Here is a 23436-nt window from a genome sequence, read left to right on the forward strand (position 1 = left end):
CCTTCCCTGTGCTGCGTCTCGGAAACTTTCTTTGGTCAATAAATTGAGGAAATTGTGGGCTGGTGTTTTTGTTTCCCTTTGCTCAGAAGCCTTTGTCACACACCGCCCATCGTTCAGCCTCTGAACTTCGCGTCACTGGTGATTACGGCGTCTCAGCTGTGAGTGCAGGCCCGATCGCTGCATCGCGACCGGCGGTCGACATCCCGAGTCACACATTTTGGTATGTCATGTAGTTTATTTTCATTTGAATCAAAATATTTTCTGATTTATCTTGTGACTTCTTTGACATACTAGTTATTTGAACGTGTATGGGTAATATCTACAGACAGGAGTATTGATGTTTCATGCAGTTACAAATTTGTTTATCTCGCCTTTCAGCTATATAAGTTGTCGCCTAGTATGTTTTGAAGTTCTGGGATGTGGTGCACACAAATTTAGGTTTGTCTCCTTGAGAACTGGCTTTCTCATCACGATGTCATTAATGTCTCTCTGTATCACTTATGGTCCTTACTCTAAAACCTACTTTGCCTGATGCTAATATAGCCGTCCCAGACTTTTAACTCATGTTTTCATAGTATATATTTTTCCACCCACTTACCTTTAATCTGAGTTTGTATTCATAGCACATTTCTTGTGTATAGCATGAAGTTGGATCTTGCTTTTTTATCAAGTCTGAAAACTTCTGCCTTCTAATTGCAACGCTCATGCCATTAGCATTTCAAGTCATTACTGATATAATTGGATTTACATTTACCGTCTCACTATTTTCTATTTTCCCATCCTTTTTATGTTCATTTCTGCTGCTTTCCCTGCATTATTTGCAGGTTGAGTAGTTTTTTATAATTCTTCTTCTTTTCCACTATTAATTACTTGCATCTTTTTAAGTTGTTGCTCTAGAATTCATACAATATGCATCTTAACATATTTCCACATTGAAGTTTACATCTCTATATATCACATGAGAATCTTTCTTTAATGAATTAAGTAAATGAATTCATGTGTTAATACACTAATGAATCAATTAATGAAATTTAATTGATCTTGTAGTTTTGCATTATAGTCGATGCTAAAAGAAAATGCATCCCCATAAGGAAGGATCCTTATAGGAGGACAAAAGAGCTCCTTAAAGGAGAACAAAGGCTGTGAAAAGGGAAACCCTGACGGATGCTTATCCTCTGGATGCTCTCACTCCCCATTGGCCTCCCCAAACCTGCACACAGCACACGCTTCTCAGAATGATTCCTTGAACTCTTTCTCGCATGTGTTACTGCTGCAGAGACGTAAAACCATCTTTATGAGGTGAGAGGACATAAATAAAATTAAATTATTTATCCTGAGGCACAGCCATCTGGCTTGTGTTTGAAGAAACCCAGCTCCTTCCCTTATGAAAAAGGAGCTTGAAGAAGAGCTTTCTCCCTCTCTCTCTCTCTCTCTCAGGGACTTCTTTCCTTTGGATGATAAGGAAGGCGTCTGACTTATCCAGCCTGCACACGTGGGAAAGGGAGGAAGCCCACTGTGTCAGGGAGGAGCCCTCTCTCCCAAGGCCCTCCACCTCACTCCCCCACCCACCCTACCCCTCCCACTTCAGTCCCCTCTTCTTCCCCTTTCTCCCTCTGCTCTCCTCCTCCTCCCAGCAAGCCTGCCAGGTGCGAGAGGACATTGGGTATCCTTCACCTAGACTCTGACCATGCTGAGCAAAGCCAAACCTTGAACTCAAGAAGATTGGGACAAAAGGAATTAACACAGTTTAGTACATATTTTAACCTTCCCCAACAATATATTTCATTCATCCAAATCCCACACTACAGTAGGCGGGGAGAAATTAAGTCACGGCTCAGTGAACTTATAGAGAGAAGAACATCTCTTTCTTACGTATTAAGTGCACCCCATGGCTATTAAATCGTCCAAGCACCCACATTGCCATCTGGCGCCATGCCTCTCCTTTTATCATGGGGTCGTGTGGAGCCTATAAAACAATCAACAGCTTTCCCTAGAAGGTTTTGCTTTACATGTAGTTTTACCCTGCTTATTCGCCGTGACTGGGTCTCAGCTCACAGCCTGTAAAGAATTAAAAGTCCAGGCAAGGAAGTGATTCTTTTTTATTTGATTTATTGAGGTGACATTGGTTAATAAAATTACATAGGTTTCAAGTGAAAAGTTCTATAATACATATTGTGTGTTCACCACCCCAAGTCAAGTCTCCTTCCATTAACATTCCCCGCTTCCCCCTTTACCCTCTCCTACCTCCCCCCACCCTCTTTCTCTCTGGTAATCACCACAGTTTGTATCCATGAGGTTTTTTTTTTCCTTTGCTTAATCCCATCCCTTCATGAGTCCATTCCTCCAAGTGCCAGGAGCTTTCTCTTTTGCTTCTCCTTACGGTTAGGGTTACCACGCAAAGTTGGGATGGCTATTGCACAGCTACAGGGCAGTGAGATCACAGGTTCAAATCACCTCAATCGCTGTTCAGTTGCAACTCGCTCATCAGAGGTCTTCTCTCCTTCAGAACAGAGTGGAGCTCACGTTGCTCATTACATTGGGGATAAGGGAGAGATGGCATAAAATCTCTGACAAACTGAACACAAATGTCATCTCGACCACACCGAGATCTCGACCACCCCTGCATTGCCTCCAGCAGGTTTCTCAGGGAGACAGGACCATTGGCGCGCACCTGAACTGTGGCTCGGCACTTCCACTCCAGCTGTCCCTCTCCTGCATGAGCGCTGCAGACCCTAAACGACAGCCCCTGACGGGCAAGAGTTACATCCAATCCGACAATATCCTCACCCCTTACCACAAGCACTCAGTAAATGATTGCCGAGTGAATAAACATGCTCAGGTCTTAAATTCACACCGATCTGTGTAAGCTCTGTGGGGTCTCTCTTCTGAGAGGAGGAAGAAGAAGAAAGGAGAAGAAAGGAGAAAGAAGAAGAAGAAAAGGCTTCTGACCCTAACACGTACATGATAGGACGGCTGCTCTGACCAGCTATGGGACCCGGTGGGAGGAGTGGCATTTTAACACCGGGGCTCAGTGTCTCCCTCTGTAATACAAAGGGGTGGGACTGGCTGCTGTCTAAAGGTGTGTCAGACCTTCACATTCCGGGAAACAAACACAACCCCACAATGTCTCTGACAAAGCCAGCAGGAAAACATTCCCACCGCAAAAGTCAGCAAGAGCAAGACAAAGCATCTTGTTACTTAATAAGACCCAGGTATTATTTTAACCAAGAACCACTCCACAGAAACCTAAATTAGCCATGTTGTTGTTGCACTCTATTTTTAGGAGAAATAGGACATATATTTAGGGATAAGCACACATTCAGACTTTGTATTCAGCCTGTGTATATATTCTAACCCTAAGCAAAGAAAAACAGGATTGAAAACAATGGGTTTCGAGCATTAAGAATACCTCGGTTATCGAGGGAAGATCTAAGGTCACACAGAGTTCATTCTACACTATATTTAAATTTATTGTATTTATTTTTTAAAGTTTTAAAAAAGATTTTATTTATTTGTTTTTAGAGATAGGGGAAGGGAGGGAGAGAAACATCAATGTGTGGCGCCTCTCATGCACTCCCAACTGGGAACCTGGCCTGCAACCCAAGCATGTGCTCTGACTGGGAATTGAACTGATGATCCTTTGGTTCACAGGCCAGCACTCAATCAATCCACTGAGCCACACCAGCCAGGGCCACTCTACATTATATTTAAAGGTTTATGGTAATATTAACTGAAAATAACAATAGGTTTTTTAAAAATCTCTAAATATGTAAGTTACCTTATCAAATTAGGATTGGCCAAAATAAAATTCTGGAGAGCACCTTTTAGTAGCAAAAAAAAAAAATGCAATTGCTAAGTAGCATTTTAGTCTTGAGATTACAAGTCCTGGCCAAATAATACTGCCATTTATTGAGCACCTAATACATGGCAAGAACTGGCATGGATGTTTTCTATGGTTATAAGATAGTGTCACGGCGAGACTTTCTGTCAAGATGGCGATGTAGGCAGACATGGCTCACCTCTTTGCACAACAATAAGTCACAGCTAAAATATAGGACAGCCATCACTCTGAACTGACAGAAATTGAGTTGAATGGAAGTCTGACAACTATGGAATTAAAGAAACCACATCCATCCAGACGGGTAGGAGGGGCACAGATGTGGAGTGGACTGCTCCCACACCCACATGTGGTGGATGGAAACTCAGGAGGGATGTCTCAGGAGTGAGGAGCCCCAGCCCAACACCAGGCCCCCCAGCCCAGGGCTCCAGCACCAGGAAGATGAGTCTCCACAACTTCTGGCTGCTAAAACCAGCAGGGATTTAACTGGTGGAAGCCCCAAGCAGTTCCTCTTAAAGAACCCACACACAGACCCACCTACTCAGACTCACTCACTCTAAGCTCCAGCAATAGGGTGGCAGCTTGAAAGGCACCAGTGGTATACAGGGAGAAACTGAAGTGTCCGGCATCAAGGCGAGCAGAGGCCTTTTCTAAGATGAAGGCCTCTGCTCCCACAGAGCTGGCAGACTGGTGCTGTAGCTAAGATTCCATCAACCTGGCTAACACTGACCCACCTTACAGATCCCCAGGGACTGCATTTCACCCAATTTACAGGCCCACGCAAGCTGCTTTTCCATATGAATGGTCTTACTTATACTATGCTTAGCTTATGCTTCACAACTTCCTAAATCCTCTCAAAGTAGCAGCAGCTGGCCTCAGTGAGAACCAGGCCCAGAATTAGCAGCCTAGATTCATTACTTGGCTTCTTCTGGGAATCTCCAAGCCCAGCACAAGTAGCAAGCATCCCAGGTTGCTTTATAACTCAGGCAGGGTGGCCCCGGGCAAAACACAGGTGGTGGCTGATGTTGACCTGCACCATCTGGGAAACCCCAGGGACCAGCACACCCAGTGGACAGCTACAGACCACACAGAAACCCCTCCACCCTGCCCCTGCACAGCTGATCTTCCACAGTGGGGTGGAGGTTGGTGGTAAGTGGTCACACACAATCCTTGCAGCTGACTGGCCTGGGTGAATCCCTCCCATTGATCTGCCAACAGCAACCGAAACTCAACTACAAGAGAAGGGTGTACTCAGCCCACACAGAGGGTGCACCTAGAGTACCCAGCTTGGGTGATAGGGGGGGCTGTGCCACTGGACCCTACAGGACACCTACTACATGAGGCCACACTACCAAAACACGGAGTCAAAGCAGCTCTATGTCATACATAGAAACAACACAGGGAGACTGCCAAAATGAGAAGGAAAAGAAACATGGCCCAAATGAAAGAACGGATCGAAACTCCAGAAAAAGAACTAAATAAAGTGGAGATAAGCAATCTATCAGATGCAGAGTTCAAAACACTGGTTATAAGGATGCCCAAGGAACTTAGTGAGGACCTTAAGATCATAAAAAAGACCCAGTCAGATTCGAAGGATACAATCATTGAAATAAATTAACAATTTACAGGGAAACAATAGAGTGAATGAAGCCAAGAATTAAATCAATGATTCGGAACATAAGGAAGAACAACCAATCAGAACAACAAGAAGAAAAGAGAATAAAAAAAAAACCAAAAACAAAAAAACAAGGTGAGTGTGAGCGGCCTGTGGGACAACTTTAAGCAATCCAACATTTGCTTCATAGGGGTGCCAGAAGGAGAAGAGAACAAGCAAAAATTTGGAAATATATTTGAAAAAATAATGAAAGAAATCTTCTCTAATTTGTTGAAGGAAATAGACATGCAAATCCAGGAAGCACAGAGTCCCAAACAAGATTAATGCAAAGAAGCCCACTCCAAGACACATCATAATTACAATGCCAAAAGTTAAAGGCAAAGAGGTGGGAGGGAGGGTATGGGAGGATGGGTGAGAGGTGAGGGGATTAAGAAGTACAAACAGGCAGCTACAGAATAGCCTTGGGGATGTAAAGTACAGTGTAGGAAATGGAGCAGCCAAAGAACTTACACGCATGACCTGGGACATAAACAAGGGTTGGGGATTGCCAGAAGGGATGGGAGGGTACTGGGTGGAGGGGGGCGAAGGGAGAAAAATCAGGACAATTGTAATAGCATAATCAATAAAATATAATTTAAAAAATAAGACAGTGTCATGGAGGGAACTGGAAGTCTTGTGTCACAGAGCTCCAGCCACACTTTACGATCCATTCCTAGCAGAGCGTCCTCCCTGTCCCTGTGCACTCCTGAACACGAAGGGTGGCATCCAACCTTAGCGCATTGCCCTGCACCTTCATTGCGCCTGCTTGGAGTTCTGAACTGTGGTGGAGAAGCTCTCTAAGTCATTCCTCTTTTTTAGTTTCAGGTCAAAGCCCTTCATTTCAAGTCGGCAAAATGAAAAGAGAAGAAGCGACACTAAAAGAACTTGGAAGAAGAGAAAATAGAAAAAAGAATAAATAAAAAAGAGAAAATAAACACAGCTCAATACCTTATAAAAATCTTCGTGAGTCCAGGAATGTTTTAATTCAAAGGAAGTTACTTAACCTCCATGATTCAGGAGGCATTTAATGAACAGCAAAAACACTATTTATATGGTAATGATTTGTGTTTTTTAGAAATCTAACATCATCCTCAGATCCTTCAAAAATCCTTTGTGTCTTCCATAGGCGATGCCTGTATTTAGAACGGTGTCTGACAACACTGGTGCTCATTTCTCAAAAGAGCTTGCTCAGTATTACCAATGCTTGCTATAGACCTATGTCAGAGGAGACACGTGCCTTCACATGTTCTGATCACAAGTTTCCAGCCCCTTCCTCCCAGAGCCCAACGTCTCAGCACTCCTGCTAGGGTGACCCCCTCCACAGAGGTTGCAAATTCTAGTGCGAACTAGCCGATCAGTCCCAGTTCTTACCGGTTCCATGAGCAGATCCTCCAAAAATTTTTTAAGGAAAGTAGAATGTAGAAACTACCACATTTTTAAGTTTTGGAAACACTGAATGTAATAAAATAATAATAAAGAAAATCAAACTATGTGTGAATCACTGTCTGAGCCCCCAAAAGCCAGTTTTCTGCCCAGATTCCTCCTTCGAGTTGCAGCTCCAGCTTCTGTTCTGGGGTCCTTCGAGGCCTGGTGTTCAAGATGCACCTTCTTGATGAGATCCTGGGGACTGTGGTGAGGAAATCCAGGAGGAAAGTCACTGGGTCCTTCTGCCTCACTGTCACTGTAGGTGTGCCACAGGTGAGCAGCGTCTGATCTTATTCAGTCAGCTCCTTATTTGACGCTCACTCATTATGTGGATATTTCCACTGGTTTCCAAAGGCAGGAGAGTTTGCCGTAGCTCCTCTAAAACACTTCTTTACTCCCTCAGTAGCCATCCACTATCATGTCTTCTTTGCAATCATTAAAACCTTCAGTAAAACCCACACCAGTTCCCAGGGTTTGGCTCTGGTATCTCTAATAGGGGTTCTGAAATCGCCAAGGCAACAGAGGCACTAAGCCAAGGCATGCACTTGAAATGGGGTCAAGGGATGGTTGCACTTTCAGCAACGTGAAGAGAGGGCTCCTCTGTTAAAAGTCTGCTAATCAGTTCACATCTTTCATGATGAACTAAGGAAAAGAAAGAGATGACTGAATTTTCACTGGGCAGAAAATTTGCTGTGGGGCCATGCAGAGTTAAATCTGTGCTAATTTGTATGGGTATGGACTATGTATCTTTAATTAACTCTATAAACATTTCCCTCAACCCAAAACTTTCTTGACTACAGAGTCCCACTGCATTGAGACAGAGCAGGTATAAAGCCTCATGTATGTGGATCACACAAAGAGTAGTAGGTAGGGAAGCTGCACCCTTTCTAGGAGCAATAGCTAAGGGCCTCATTGACGCTTCCACGAGAGAGCAGGATGGAGACCTCGACGAGGGTGAGAGTACACAGGAAGCGGGCCCCGCACATGTGACTCTCCAGGCCAGCTGGAGGACCACGGGAGGCCTACTCCTACACATATCATATATATATGAATGATTATATCATATATATGTGAACGTGAAAGGTTACAGGTTAAGCAGCTTGGTGATTTTCAATAGCATTGTGGGAGCTTTGTTTCTTTTTTTTTTCTTTAATGTGGTTTCTTTAAAAGATAAATGGAATGAGGGCTTTCCGAAATTTGGGGTAGTCCTCAAAGATCTTGAGGTAGAACCTAAAAGATAAGAAACAAAAAATTATAAATATAAACAATGTTTGGGGGTTGCTGGGTCTAAAATCCTACTTGTAAGTCAGCTACACTTATTCAGGGCCTGACTCTTGCTGATGGCCATTTGTCCATCTTCCATCTCCCTCCTGCATCCTCCTCTTATTAATGTTAGAGCTTCGTGTGTTGGGAAATACGAACAATGAGAGGGCAGCAGGGATGGTTGCACAAGATCATGAATGTGCAGCCACTGAATTGTATACTGAAAATGGTCAATTTTGTCGAGTATGTTTTACCACAATAAAAGAAAATGTAATAGCCAGAAAGAAGTACTCCACTAACTCAGCTGGGAAATGTAGGAAACAAGAGACCCCAAAGGCTATGGACAAGGTTAATCCTAGAAAAACATTCCCAGGGAAATATCCCTTCATAAGGCCTGGGATGCCAAGAAAATGCTACCTTGTGTTATGGGTTGAATCGTGTTCCCACAGAATGCATGCTGAAGTCCTAACCCCCGGTACATGAGACTGTGACTTTATTCTAGAAATAGGGCCACCGCGGACATAACTTATTAAGTTAAAATGTGGTCATCACGGGGCACAGCGGGCCCTTAATCCAAATGACTAGTGTCTCAGGAGAAGGGGAGAAGAGACACAGACACAGAGACACAGGAGAAAGGCCATGTGAACGCAGGGGTGGAGAGTGGAGTGATGTAGCTATGAGCCGTGGAAGACGAAGGTGGCTGGCCTCCACCAAAAGCTAGGAAGGGGCAAGGGAGGATCCTTCCCCACACCATCAGAGGGGACGTGCATGGAGATTGGATAGCGTGATTCCTCCAACCGTGTTCTTCTTTCTCGAGATTGCTGTGGATACTCAGGGTGTTTTGTGGTTCCGTATAAATTTTTGGATTATTTGTTCGAGTGCTGTGAAAAATATCCTTGGTATTTTGATAGGAATTGTGTTGAATCTACAAATTGCTTTGGATAGTATGGACATTGTAACAATGTTAATTCCTTCTATACATAAGAACAGTATATGCTTTCATTTATTTGTATCTTCAATTTCTTTTTTCAGTGTCCTATAATTTTCTGAGTATAGGTCTTTTACCACCAAGGTTGGAAGAATCACGCTACCAATATCAAGCTATACTATAAGGCCTTAGTAATCAAAACAACATGGTACTGGCATAAAAATAGACATATAGATCAATGAATCAGAATAGAGAACCCAGAAATAAACCCACATCTATATGGTCAATGAAGGTTTGGCCAAGGAAGCAAGAACATACAGTAGGGTAAAGACAGTTTATTCAATAAATGGTGTTGGCAAAATTGGACAGATACATGCAAAAAATGAAACTAGACCATCTTCTTATACCACATAAAAGAATAAACTCAAAATGGATTAAAAACTTAAATGTAAGACTCAAAATCATAAAAATCCTAGAAGAAAACATAGGCAGTAAAATCTCGGGCATTTCCCTTAGTAATATTTTTTCTTGATATATCTCCTTGGGCAAGGACAACAAACGCAAAAATAAGCAAATGGGACCACATCAAACTGAAAAGTTTTTACACAGCAGAGGAAACCATCAACAATATGAAAACACAACCCACTGAACAGAACACATTCATCAGTGCTAACTGTGAGAGAATCAAGCCACTCAGTTTGTGGCGTCTGTGTCGGCCACCTGGGGAGACTAATACATCTTGTAAAAAGGCTTTCTACTTAGGTGGCCTGGCTCTCCTCTTGAAACTGGTCGCTCTCAAGTTATGATCACAATACCGTCTGTTAAAGCTCCTTAGTCTGAAGTGGGGGACTGCTAGTAACAATACATTACAAGGTGTGGCTGGACTTGGGTGCTGTGATGAGAGGGATGTGGCGAGCTGCCTCCCGCAGAGCCCAGTTAGCCCTATAAAAAAGGCACCCTCTTGCTCTCCCTCTGGAAGTACTGGCAAAAAAGGATAGGGGCTCAGTCTGGATTTCGTTGTTGCACAAGCTGGAACCCTTGGGTGCAACTGCTGTCCCTCCCGTGACCAAGTCCGACTAAGTCCGTGCTTCTCAGGGCCCCTCCCTCAAATGCCTTGCCAATGCCCTTCCTCCCACTCCCTCTCGGCCTCCTGGGCGTGGGGTGGGGTGGGCCACAGACCCAATCTGAGGCAGGGGAACTGCTACCCTGACTCTCTTACATGCTAGGGACTCTCTGCTGCCCTCCACTCAGCCCCCACCACAAGTCTAGGAGGCAGCAAGAACAGGTCATGAGGAGAGCAGCTGTTTCACTCATTTCTGCAGGGCTCTGCATACATTCCACGCTGGGAAAAAGAATCCATTCTCGGTGTAACCTTCAAGACTCTGCAATTAATCAGTAGCTGGACTAAAACACCTCTGCAGGAGCTTATGGGCTTCCCCTGGGTCCTAGTTCCAAGTCTGTTTCCCTTCCCTCCAAATTCTCTCTCTCTCCTTCCCACTCTCCCTCTTCCTCCTTTCCCAATAATCACAGGCATTCTCTTTCCTCCAACTACAAAAGCCATTTTAGAGAAAGGACCAGAAATTTGCATTTAAAGCCTGATAACAACTTGGTATCTTACCCTTTCCCTGCCAGTGATGCTTCTCATTAACCCTCTTGTCCCCCTCATCCCAGGTGCAGGGGCTGGGAAGCAGGTGGGAGCTAGGAAAGCTTCAGGCTAGACCTACAGAGGAAAGGTTCCAAACCCCAGCAAATCTCCCAGCATTTCCCAGGTGATCAGACTGCCCTGAAATTGTGTCACACAAGTAATTGCTTACTGTGCCTTCCAGGCAGCCAGCAATGACCTTGGCTATGGTTTATGGAGGGTGAGGAGAGGGTCAGGAGGAGAGCACCAGAATAAGCCCTGGTATTACATGGATTCCAAGGAAATGATCCTGCAGTTTCCAGGAATCTGTGGTTTCCTGAACTATTAGTACCAAACCTAGAATTAAAAATAGCAGCCACACTGGGCCCAGGGCTAGTGCTTTTCCCTGGGGGCTCTCTATCCTGGCTATAACTCAGAATTATCTGTGAAGCTTTAGGAAGAGCTGAGCATGGTCCCATGCATGGAACACACATTGAGAAACGTGACCGAAGCGAACTGAATTAAAGCATGGAAATGGAAGCTGCTTCTTGTACCACCTGACTCTTGCCAACCCGTGGCCACCACCAGCGAAGCCTGCTGGAAGGGCACAGAGACCGAGACCAGTGACCTGTGTGGACACAAGGCACTTTTCTCTGGGAAGCCTTCTTCAACAAGGTGGCCCAATGGCTTCCCAAGTCACCTGGAGGGACTTTGTCTACCTGGGTTCATTTTTGCTCATAGGAAAACAGTTGTTATTGCTCTTCCACCTAAATTCCAACTTCAGGGAAAGCCCAAGAAGCCAGAATCCACCAGTACAGATTACAATAAAACAAATGTCTTAGGTTTCTACGTCTGACCCGGTGTGCTAAGAGCCTGTTTGGAGTGGGAAGCTATGTGGATACTGCCACCTTGACTGGAAAGTTTACCTATGGTGGTGAAAAGCTCGCAGCCCAAGGAAACAAAGCGAGAAAAATGCAAATGCAAGTCCTGGGAGGGACCAGGTGGCCAGGGCAAAGCCGATCCATTCGATGATCTCACCGAGGAAATTGGCTCCTGAAACGTATGTGAACAAGCCACCTGTGTGCACAAGAATCCAAAGTCAATCGTCAGAACGGGATCGTCGGGACATTAAAACCCCTCTGCTATGTTCCAGAGCACATAAGGGTAAATATGCATGCATGTGCATATGATAGACGTGGGGCCGGACACCCTCTTCCCAGTCATCACGGTTTGGTGCAATCCACTTGGGGACAAAGGAAAACAAAGTGACAGCAGCCTGTTGTCCGTGGAATATCCTGGAACCGTGAGGATGGCTCCAGCTGCCTGACGGGCTCCCTCCGGATCTCTAACAACTGCGGGAGCCCCGGCTCTGGACAGGACAAGGATGAGGGGCGGGAGGCCTAGGTTTTGTCTCATTCTATTAAGTAACGTTTCCAGGCCACCTCTCACCGTTTCTCTGTCTCCTGGACACCCACACTGCTGGTCAGCATAGTGCACGTTCACGGTGGCATGGGGTAAAACAACAAACCAGTGAAAACTGTAATGCTGATGTGAGAAGTAATTCGTTTCTCCTTTGGCGTTGGCCCTCCCACAGCGGCACACTCCGCTGGAGTTTAACGGAGGGTGGGAGCCGCGGGGTTTGGGCCTCCTGGAGCCCCGTGAGCGCTGCTGCGACCGATTCTTTCAAGGTTTCTCCCTATCTAGCCACATATCCTGACAACAGAACTCTCTTAGAAATCACCGTATTTCTAATCAAAGTAAACGTATCTGCATTCGGAATTTCTGCCCCACACCAAACTGGCAAAGTGTCACCTAAAACAAATATTTTTCTTTCTGTGGTTATATAAAGAATATTTTGGGTTTTTTTTTTTAAATCATTCTCTAATATAAGCCTATAGTTGGAAACTAACCTTGGCAATCTAGCTTTTAAGAGCTTTCCCTGCCCCTCTTTGTCTAGTGACCGAGTGGAGATTTAAAGGAGGAAACCCCTGAAAGTCGCCCTCCTTAAGGATGGGCTGCCTCGGCGGGTTCCAGACCGCGCTTCCCCAGGCGCTGAGAGGGACCGCTGACCTGCTGAAAGGAGTGTACAAACTGTCCATGAAGAGAGCAAATGATGCATCTCAACCTATGCTATTATTTTTGTTCGATGCAAGTACTGGTGGGGTGTTAGCAACACTTACATTCATTTAAATGTGCTATTGAATTCATAGGAGCTTTGTCGTTATTTTCTAATCGATGACTATTAATCTGCACTAACACCATTTCATAATTTATAAAAATTTTTTTAGAGAAAGAGAAGGGGAGGGAGGGAGACAGACACTGATGTGACAGAGAAACATCGATGATTTGCCTCTCGTATGAGCCCCAACAGGGGACCAAACCCCCAAGCCAGGCGTGTGTCCTGCCAGGAAACTGAACTGGTGGCCTTTCACTTTGCAGAATGATGCCCAACCAACTGAGCCGTGCCAACCAGGACTGGGAAAATGTTTAGTGTACTGGGTTCTATTTACATAAAAAATGATGGGGCCCACAATCTACACAAATACGTACCCAATGATATTGGACTTCTCACACTGATTCGTTCCCACTTGCTTATATTTGTTAGCTCACACCCCGATTTCTTGGGAGCAGTTAGGATTTGTCTCTGAAAATGCACTTGTGAGACAGCCCATCCCAATTTCTGATTAAGTAAATATGGTTCTTTGTACCTTTGAGAACATAACACAAGTGGCAGGAAATATACAAGGACTACCCCTGACTACTCATTAGATAAATCTAGTGAGACGTATCGGAGAGGACAGGTTTGCTGGGCATGCATGATTCAGCTCTATTTGCTAACCTAGGAAATACCAACTCTCTTTTCAAACACTGTGGTTAATGTTTGTGTCACTTAAATGGGCCACGGAGTGCCCACATATCTATCTGGGTAAAACCTTAGTTTTGGGTATGTTCATGAGGATATTTCTGGATGAGATTAATATTTGAATTGACGGACTGAGTAAAGCAAATTGCCTCCCCCAAGGCAGGTGGGCCTCAGCCAGCCCACGGAAGCCTGGATAGAACAGAACGGCGGAGTAAGGAAGGACTCGCTCTTGCTGCCTGACTGACTGTCTTCGAGCTGCGGCATCGGTCGCTCTTCTCCTGCCTCTGCCAGGAACTTACCCCACCTGCTGTTCTGGGTCTGCGGCTTACACATAGCCAATCTTGTGGCTTCTCAGCCTCCAAAATGATGTAAGCCAATCCCTTATGATAAACAATACAGATCTATATTCCTATCTATGTCTTATTGGTTCTGTTTCTCCTAAGAACTCCAGTACCGCACACGACAGTCTCACCAACTTCAACGAGGCAGCAGTGTATTTCCACCCCACACAAGCCTCACTCTCCCCACCCGCATCTTCAGGGCACTGTGACCTGGCACCTTCTGAGAACCCTTGTACCTCTCTTGAACTTCGGGGTTCAGATCTGAAACATAAATGTGTTGTAGGTTGCGATGGGTTGTGGAGGAGAAGTCCCTAGAGAGTCCCCAAGTTGGGATAGATTGTGTCATTTGCACCCTCACTGCACACTCTTCGTTTGTCACTCACATCATAATCCCTGGGACGGGCTCAGGAGGAAGGGTGGGAACTGGAGGGCAGGGGAGGCATTACCTTGTGGAATCTTATAGATGATTTCTCCAGGCTTCCGGAGCTGGTACAATATATAGTCACTGTGAATGTTGATTCCCATTCCCAAGATAAATAGGAAGACACCTAAGCAAAGAAGAGAGAGGGAAATGAAAAAAATGCATCCTGATTTTGATGTTTTTCTCACAAGCTAAGTTTTTTTTTTCTTCCTAAAAATGAAAGAAAGAGCATTAAATTTCAAATGCTAAGAATGGCACTAAGATTCGGCAAATAAAAGAGGGGGATGTAGCTGTCCCCACGTGAGCACACACAGAACTTGTTTTTGTTCATTTTCCTTTGCTCGTGTGGCTTTTTGTTTATTTTCCTTTGTTCGTGTGGCTCCAGAGCATGCCATTGTGTACATGTACCTGCATTTGCACAGTGAGACCTCTGGTTGTGCGTGTTCCCAAATGTTTGCTGCAGCTGCTGGAGCAAACATTTGGGAACACTGAAGAGTGGAGTGACACCTATGGAGAGGTGTCACTGAAGACCAGGTTCGTGTGAAGGTCACTGGAGCAGCTCAGACAGGAGGTCATGTGATTTGGACTAGGATGAACTCAGTGCATTTCAGGAAAAATGAGCCTCATCTGGAGCTAGGGGCAGCAGCTCTTCGCTGGTAGAGAGAATCTGATGTGTGTTGTGAAGAGAACGATTGAGGGAAATCCCGAGATTTTGGGTCTGAGCCAAACTAATATGTAAACAAGTTGAACCTTCCTGGATTTTAGTTCCTCTTGCAGATAACGAAACAAAGTCAATGATCAGCTTTTTCTATGGTTTTAGAAAGGTGCTCAGGAAAACTCTATGAGAGGATGCGTGAATTGGAAAAGACCTACATAAAGTGAGGGACAAAGCTGCGTGACAATACAGGGTCAGGGCAGTCTAGGCGGAGGGTGTGGTCCGCACAGAAAAAGCTCTGGAGCAGGACACACTTGGCACAGGAAATAAGATCAGGAAACCGGGCTGAACCAAGGATATGTATGTGGGTTTCACAGGCAGTGGTAAGGAATTTGCATTTTATCCTGCAGTCTCACTGGGGAGTTCTGAGATGAGGAATGACAGGATGTTTTACACAGCTCTCTCAGGCTGCTATATGGAGAAAAGACTGGGGTGGGGGTCGGAGAAGGGGAGAATGGGATCACCGAGAGGTCACTGTAATAGGGTGGGGCGAGGTGATGGTGACTTCGACTGGGCGGAGCCGTGCTGGGTGAAGAGTGGTCAGGTCTGCTTACCCAGGATAAACCGTATGTCTGTGTACCACTCAGCAGGGTAGTCAGCGCAGTAAATCAGGTAGTAGCTTTGCAGGAATCCATTTCCCATGCAGAAGACAAAGCCTTTGATAAGTATCCCAATTGGAAAAGGCCTCCCTTTACTGAGGAGGGCATAAATAAATGTCCTGGGATATACAGGGGACAAAGGTCAGGATCGTCGTTACAAATATATATATCAATGAGAGGCACAGGTTTCATATAGATAATCACATCAAACCCAGTTCTAAAAACGATTTTCCCCTAAATTTGTGCAATGAACGAACATTATCCCGCTCTAAAACAAGCATTTATATTTGTCTTGTTTCATTAAAATCCATTGTAGTCACCATTCATTATCTTATTTTAGTCTTAGAATAGTCTTGACCAGGCTGGCATAGCTCAGTGGATTGAGCACAGGCTGCGAACCAAAGTGTCGCAGGTTGGATTCCCAGTCAGGGTACATGCCTGGGTTGCAGGCCATGACCCCCAGCAACCGCACATTGATGTTTCTTTCTTTCTCTCTCTCTTTCTCCCTCCCTTCCCTCTCTAAAAATAAATAAATAAAATCTTAAAAAAGAAAATAGTCTTGAAAGGTCAATGTCATGACCATCCAGTACTTAGTAAATTCAATCCTAGGAGCCCAGGGTTGGATGCTGTGCTCTCTGTAAAGCAGAGAAGCCCAGATTATACAGGAAGAAAGGTAAAGCCTGGTGCTCCTCATCTGCCGGGGGAGTGGCATTGTGGCAACAGCCCCTGGGCTGCGTGGTTTTGCATCGTGTCTCTCCTGTGTGATTTAACGACTGATGTTATAGCCTTCCCTCCAGAGTGGCTGCAGAATCCCTTGAGGAAGCAGAAACTTCCCTAAATGGTAGGAATTATAAATGTAGAGGAGTCTAGGAAGAAGGGCTTAAAAACATCAATAGCTTAGCCCTAGCTGGTGTAGCTCAGTGGACTGAGCTCGGGCTGCGAACCAAAGCATCGCAGGTTCAATTCCCAGTCAGGGCACATGCCTGAGTTGCAGGCCATGGCCCCCAGCAACCACACATTGATGTTTCTCTCTCTCTTTCTCCCTCCCTTCCCTCTAAAAAAATAATAATAATAAGTAAAATCTTTTAAAAATTATAAAAAATATATCAATAGCCTCGAAATAAAATATTGCCCAAGGTATGCGCTAAATTCTATACTTCAAATTACACTCTCTTTATAATTTGTCTTCTCTATGGTGCAATGTAGCAGGAAAGTTCATAAGCCTATACACATAGTTTAATAAATAACTACCAAATAAGTACCCAAATAGTCACTGAGTCAAGAAGTAGAACACTGTCATCACCTAGGAAGTCTCCCACGGGTCCCTCTCTGTTCACAGTACCACCATCACCCCAAAAGTAACTATCGTCCTGATTTTTATGACAATCATTTCTTTTTGCCTCTGTGTAATTTTACCACATTTGTATGCATCCCTAAAAAAAGTTTATTTTACTTGTTCTTAATTCTATAAGAATTGAACAATATTCTATGATTCTTAATATAGCCTTATTTATTTATTTATTTACTTTTTAGAGAGGGGGAGGGGAGGGAGAAAGCGAGGAAGAGAAACACCAATGTGTAGTTGCCTCTCCTGTGCCTCCTACTGGGGACCAGGCCTGCAACCCAGGCATGTGCCCTGACTGGGAATTGAACCGGCGATCCTTTGGTTCGCAGACTGGCACTCAATCCGCTGAGTCACAGCAGCCAGGGCTCTTAACATATTCTTTAATGTCTTATTTCTTTAACTCAGCATTATGTTTCTGAGACTCAATAATACATACTGTTGCATATAGTTATACTTCACTTACTTTCATTGTTATATATCATTCTCATATAAGAATATACCATGTGTTTATCTGTCTTACTTTGATGGATATTTGGGTTGCTTCTAGAGTGTAATTGTGTTAGGCCTCCCAAATTTTCCCATTATTTTAATGGATTTTTTATATTTAAAGCTTTAATACATCTGGAACTTACTTTGTTGTAATAACTTGAATAAGAATCCAACTTATTGTTCCCTAACACCAGTAAATTTACTAAATATCTTTCTCAGTGCCAGGCATTGCCATTGGTGCTGTGCACTAAATGATCACATGTGCACATTGGTTCTTCTTCTGGATTCTCGGCTCTGTCCCACTGATCTCGCTGTCACCATAAATGCACTGCTTTAGTAACTGTACTTTCAGGTAGGTCTGAATCCTGGGTGGGGCTATTCTTACATCACCATACTCTCTGAGGATTGTTCAGTTTATTCGTGACTGGTTATTTATTCATGTAAACTTAAAAGCAACTTGTGAAACACCCTCTCCCAAACTTTAGAATTTTTCTTAAATTTAAAAGTTAGTTGAGAGAACGGAATGGCAGAAGGACAACGTGTTGCCACCCTTCAAGTCCAAGCAGATCCATGGTATGTGTGCGGATGGAAAAATATTCACAGAGCCGCTGGGATGTCTGGCGTGCTTTTATTCACGGGTGGGCGAGCTACGCACGCTGCAAGCTGCATGTCTATCTTCGTGTCTCATGTCCTGGCCCCTGCTCCTCGGCGTGGCACCCATCGGGGCCCTTGTCCCCTTGTGTGTGTCTCATCATCATCACCCCCAGCAGGGAGTCCCTACCTGTTTTAGTACCAGAGGGGAAGAAAGCTGGAACACTGCCAGAACATTACGTAATATAACATAATTCTGTGCATGCGAGCCCATTTCATGTTATGGGAACAGTTTATGGGAGCCAGTCTCAAGGCTGTGAGAACACTGGTTATCAGGCCCCTCCAAGGCTATGGGAACACTGCTCCTCTTAGTTACCCAGACACCTGGGCGAGGAAGCCAGACTGCCCCCACTTACCCTACAGGTGACCTCCGAGAATTCGCCCCTTCATAAAAGCAAAGAAAAAACTGGCAAAACTATACTTAGAACCCTGGATATTAACCAAAGGTTTGCAACAATCTGGGGAGAATATCCGTGGGCAAGAAAATGGCTGAATCTCAGTAAAGGCAACAAATTTTGTGGCATTTTAAACTCATCCTGTTCCATCTCCTATTTCTAGCTCTTCCCAGCCTTGAAAAGTAGTAGCCCACACTCCCAGAACAGGGAGGATCAAAACAGGGCTAGGGCCCTTTCAGAGCTCCATTGCTAAAGAGAAACCATTCTTTTATGAGCCTGGTGGTTCCCCGGAAGGCTCCACTCGAAAGGCTTGTGTTCAGTCCACCCCACACTTACCCAGTGCTTAACGTTTCTGTGGAGCGGGGATATTCTTTTAGTGCCTTAACAGCAAAGTGGCCTGAGGCAATGGATAACAGGCGAGGCATATTGTAGAATAATCAAAAAGTGTAAAAGGAAAGGCTGGGGAATGAGCTACCCATGGGAGCTTTGCAATGCTCAGATGTATTCCTGGGGATCTAGACAGCCACCCCTATGCATAAGGGCCATGAATGTACTCGAAAAGGACCTGAAAATGTCCTAGGCTCTCACCTCTACTTGACCTCAAGGTCTGTACAAGTAGCAGCTGAGGCTACAACAGAGACACAAACTACCAGGTGGTTGGTGAAGGAGTTTCCTAACACACACGGAAGCCCTTGGCCAAGACCGGGAGACTTACTGGTGCCAGGCTTTTCAGGAAGTCTCTGTCCAGTCATTGACTGATCACCAAACTGGCGAGTACAAACTGCAGTGGCCACAACAGCCAAGAGAGAGACTTTGCTCATCCAGAATGAGTTCAGAAGTTACTAAGCAAACAACAACGACAACAGGCAGCAACACCAAACCTAAGAAGCAGGGAGAATGGTATTCCCTGGGTTGCCATATAGTATTATTTGAAATACTTAGCTGGCAACAGCTACAAGACAGACGAAGGAACAGGAGAGCACGTCCTATATGTACGAAAGAGGCAATCAATGGACACTGTGTCTGAGAAGTTGAGACAATTGGACTCACGAAACAAAAAAAACTTTGCATTAACTTACCTTAAACATGTTCAAAGAGCTCAAGGAAACCATGTCTACAGAACTAAAGGAAAGAATAAGAACAATGCCTCATCAAACAGAGAACAACAACGAAGAGACAGAGGTCATAAGAAGGAACTGGGAAAGGCTGGCGTGGTGGAGCCACGGAGGAGTGGAGCTGGTTGGCCGCTGCCAAGGGGCTGCTTGCCCATCTCCCTGCTCAGCCCCTTGGAACGTCTGAACGGGGCAAAAGAACCTTCGCACTGGGCAGCACCAACGTTGTATTCCTACCATGGCAAACATTGTTTTTGTATTTGTGAATTAACTGTAAAACTAACAGGAAAGCAGACCACCTGACTGCTCAACTGAAAATTAAAGACATTGTCTACAATTAACATTATCATATACAGGTAAAGAATAACCTAGCTCATTTGCATCTCTAGAAAGTCCTTCCTTGACTTATTAACACCAACAGAAGTTCCTTCCTTCTATTCATGTAATTATGCCCCTTCCCTTTCTTATTAAAAACAAAAAAACAAAGCCCTAGCTGGTATAGCTCAGTGGATTGAGCGTGGGCTGCAAAACAAAGTGTCGTAGGTTCGATTCCCAGCCAGGGTACATGCCTGGGTTGCAGGCCGTGACCCCCAGCAACCTCACATTACTGTTTCTCTCCCTCTCTCTCTCTCTCTCTCTCTCTCTCTCTCCCTCACTTCCCTCTCTGAAAATAAATAAATAAAATCTTAAAAAAAAAAACCCTGCCTTATGCCCTAATCAGAATATAATTTGGGTTTCTGCTTGAATCAGTACTTCCTAAGGAGCTATTTTTGGATCTCAACTAAACACCTGTTGCTTCTCACTGCGGCTTTTTATTTTTTGGTTAACAGCACCAAATAGAAATCTGGAGTGGGAAAGTACAACTGAAATGAAAAATTCGCTGAAGGGACTCCCTCAAAAGTTAAGGAGAGATGGTTGCCAGAGAGGAGAGGGGTTGGGGGACTGGGTGAAAAAGGTGAAGGGATTAAGAAGTACCAAATAGTAGTTACGAAATGGTCACAGGGATGTAAAGGACAGCTTAGGGAATATAGCCCATAATATTGTAACACGATGTATGGTGCCAGAGGGTACTGGAAATATCAGGGGGGAAACGCTTTGTAAAATATGTTGCTGTCTAAACGGTATGCTGTACACCTGAGACTGATACAAAATGATATTGAATGTAAACCATAATTGAGAAATAAAATTTTAAAACATTAAAGAGAGAAATATATAGATATATTGAACTTTATCGAAACTAGGAACTTTCATACAATGAAGAACATTATCAAGAAAGTAAATAGACAATCTACAGAGTGAGAGGGAATGTTTGCAAATTGTGATAACAATTTAGTATCCAGATATAGAAAAAATTCCTACAATACAACGACAAAGAAACAAACAACCCAATTAAAAGAGCACTGGACTTGAAAAGATATTACTCCGAAAGACATAAATAAATGTCCAGTAAGCCCATGAAAAGATGCTCAACATCATTAGGGTAATGTCGCTCAAAACTACAATGACATACTACTCAAACCAGCTAGAAGGATATAATAAAAAATAAAGCAGAAAACAAGTGTTGGTGAAGATGTAGAAACGTTACAATCCTATGCATTGCTAGTGGGAATGTAAAAAAAATTAATTGAGATAAAACCCAAATGCATAAAATTCTCCCTTTTTGCCCTGGCAGCATGGTTCAGTTGCTCGGTCGCAGATTGGATTCCTGGTCAGGGCACATGCCTAGGCTGCAGGTTCAGCTCCCCAGTCAGGGCACATGCTACAGTGGGGGGTGGGGGGTGGGGGACAGGGCGGGGAGCCAGTCCATATTTCTCTCCCTCCCTCTCTCCCTTTTTTAAAATCAATAAGCATGTCCTCAGATGAGGATTAAAAAAAATTCCCCCTTTTAAAGTCATGACACACCAGCAATAACAAGCACACAACAATCAGGTCTTTGTCTGTAAATACTTTTCCCTAAATGAACTGGGCACCATGGAGAAACAGCATGTTTTGGACCTGCGGCAGGAAAAGCACGAGGTGAGGCCATGTGCTGTGTTGGAAAGCAAGGAAATGGCTGAAGGTTAAAGGGGACACAGGGGCTTTCAAAATTATTCAGATGCTAACTGGAGGGCATTCCACTGCCCAAATCTGTGACACACTAGGGTATCCATAAGGACAACGAGTGTAGTTGATTATTAACTTCGATGAACTGAGGTTATTACTATTTCACTGGGGTTTTGTAAAAATTAAATAAGGTGATGCAAGAAAAAAAAATGCCTGACACAGGACAGCTGCCACCAAGTAATTCGTTTCTCCTTCCTCTTACACCCCATGAGAACTTTGTGGCCTTAAAAGTGGCTTGAGTTCTTAGAGCGAAAGAAAGTGTCCTGGGCGACTACAGAAAGCCTCTTTAAAAAGCGTTGTTTGCCCCCCATTGTGGTCCTGCTCACGCCAACAGTGCCACCCAAATAGGCCCAAAGACAAAGTCCTTGCCTTTCTAACACCCAGAACGTGGCGCGGAGCCATGCTTCCCTCCCGCCCCCACTGTCCAGACCTTCTAAGTCAGAAGACGAAGTCAATACTGACCGCATCGCAGCCAAAGCAGTATGTATTAACCAGGTCAGGCTGACTCCTATGACAAACAATTCCAAAGTTTCAGAGGCTCCACGTAATAAAAGCTCATTTCTTACTCAGGCCACGGTGCAAACCTTTTCAGGGGTGACGCCCGTTCCACAATCCGGAGCCAGGCTCTTCCAGCGCATCTTCCTTCTCCAGCAGACAAAGGGAGAGTGAGAGCATGGAGGGTGGTGCACAAGTTACCTAAAGGGCCAGGCTGCAGGCTGGAAGTACCGTATACTGTATTATTCCCACCCAACTTTCACGGCTTCGGCCCCACCCAACTGCAGGGGAGCCTGGGAAATGCAGCCAAACTGGGAAAGGAAAGGAGTTGCGTGAACACACAGCTCAGGCAAGAGGCTCTGGACCACCAGGAGTCCTGGAGAGCAAATACGGTTCTTCTGATCTGAGTGATGATGATGTTGGAAAGCTGGAAGCGGTTCAAAATAAATGTTTCAGTGTAGAAAGCAATAGAAACGATGAGGAAGGGGGCAGGAATCAAGGAGCTCAGGAGGCTGAAACTAGTGCCGTGGAGGGTTGCAGGTGAGTTTCACCTTCAGATCCCACGGCCCGCATCAGCCCAAGACTCAGTTTCTCTGATTTGAGGCCACTTCACTTTAATCCCCTTAAACTTCTAATGTAAATTTTCATCCTCTTGTGTTGGTTCTGATGCAGAAACTAATAAGTACTCTGTAAATATGAAATTTTCTATCACTGCTAAGTAAATATTCATTTGGGGGGACTCTTATTGGAAAGGGTTAACTGAAATTGCAAATCTAATTTAAACCAAAGAAACAACCTTTGAAATTATACATCTTGCATAGACCAATTCATATTTAACTAAGTCTTCTTCAAATACGAATGCTATAGCTAAGATTACCAAGCCGATGGAAGACTTTTCACTATATGAAATTTTAGATTTCATTGTCAATCAAAATAAATTTAAGTTCCATATCTAAATACAAGGTCTATATACATATATATTTACTTGTTACATATAGTAATAACTCTTTCCTCAGCCCCATCCCCCCCTTCAACCCCCACCCCTTCTTGGTTTTCTTTCACAGCAAAACTCGCCCCAAGAGTTGTCGACGCTCACCATCGGTCTGCTCCTCTTCTTCCCCCACCTCCCCCAGAAGGACACTCACCTTGGTGAGACTACCAGAGACTTCCACATTTCC

General features: G+C 44.4%; 1 protein-coding gene across 1 annotated transcript in view; it reads right to left on the reverse strand.

Moving 5' to 3' along the window:
* Positions 1–6444: 6444 nt before the first annotated feature.
* The window catches only part of SRD5A2 (steroid 5 alpha-reductase 2), a 47700-nt gene continuing 30708 nt past the window's right edge, over positions 6445–23436 (reverse strand). Inside the window, exons 2-5 of the mRNA XM_028517735.2 lie at positions 15624–15787; positions 14380–14481; positions 11656–11806; positions 6445–8147 (exon numbers count right to left, since the gene is read on the reverse strand). Coding sequence (XP_028373536.1) covers positions 8081–8147; positions 11656–11806; positions 14380–14481; positions 15624–15787 — 484 coding nt within the window. The 3' untranslated portion in view covers positions 6445–8080. The remainder of the gene's footprint in view (positions 8148–11655; positions 11807–14379; positions 14482–15623; positions 15788–23436) is intronic.

The sequence above is a fragment of the Phyllostomus discolor genome, chromosome 6 (assembly GCF_004126475.2).
Source record: "Phyllostomus discolor isolate MPI-MPIP mPhyDis1 chromosome 6, mPhyDis1.pri.v3, whole genome shotgun sequence".
In the NCBI taxonomy this organism is placed as follows: domain Eukaryota; kingdom Metazoa; phylum Chordata; class Mammalia; order Chiroptera; family Phyllostomidae; genus Phyllostomus; species Phyllostomus discolor.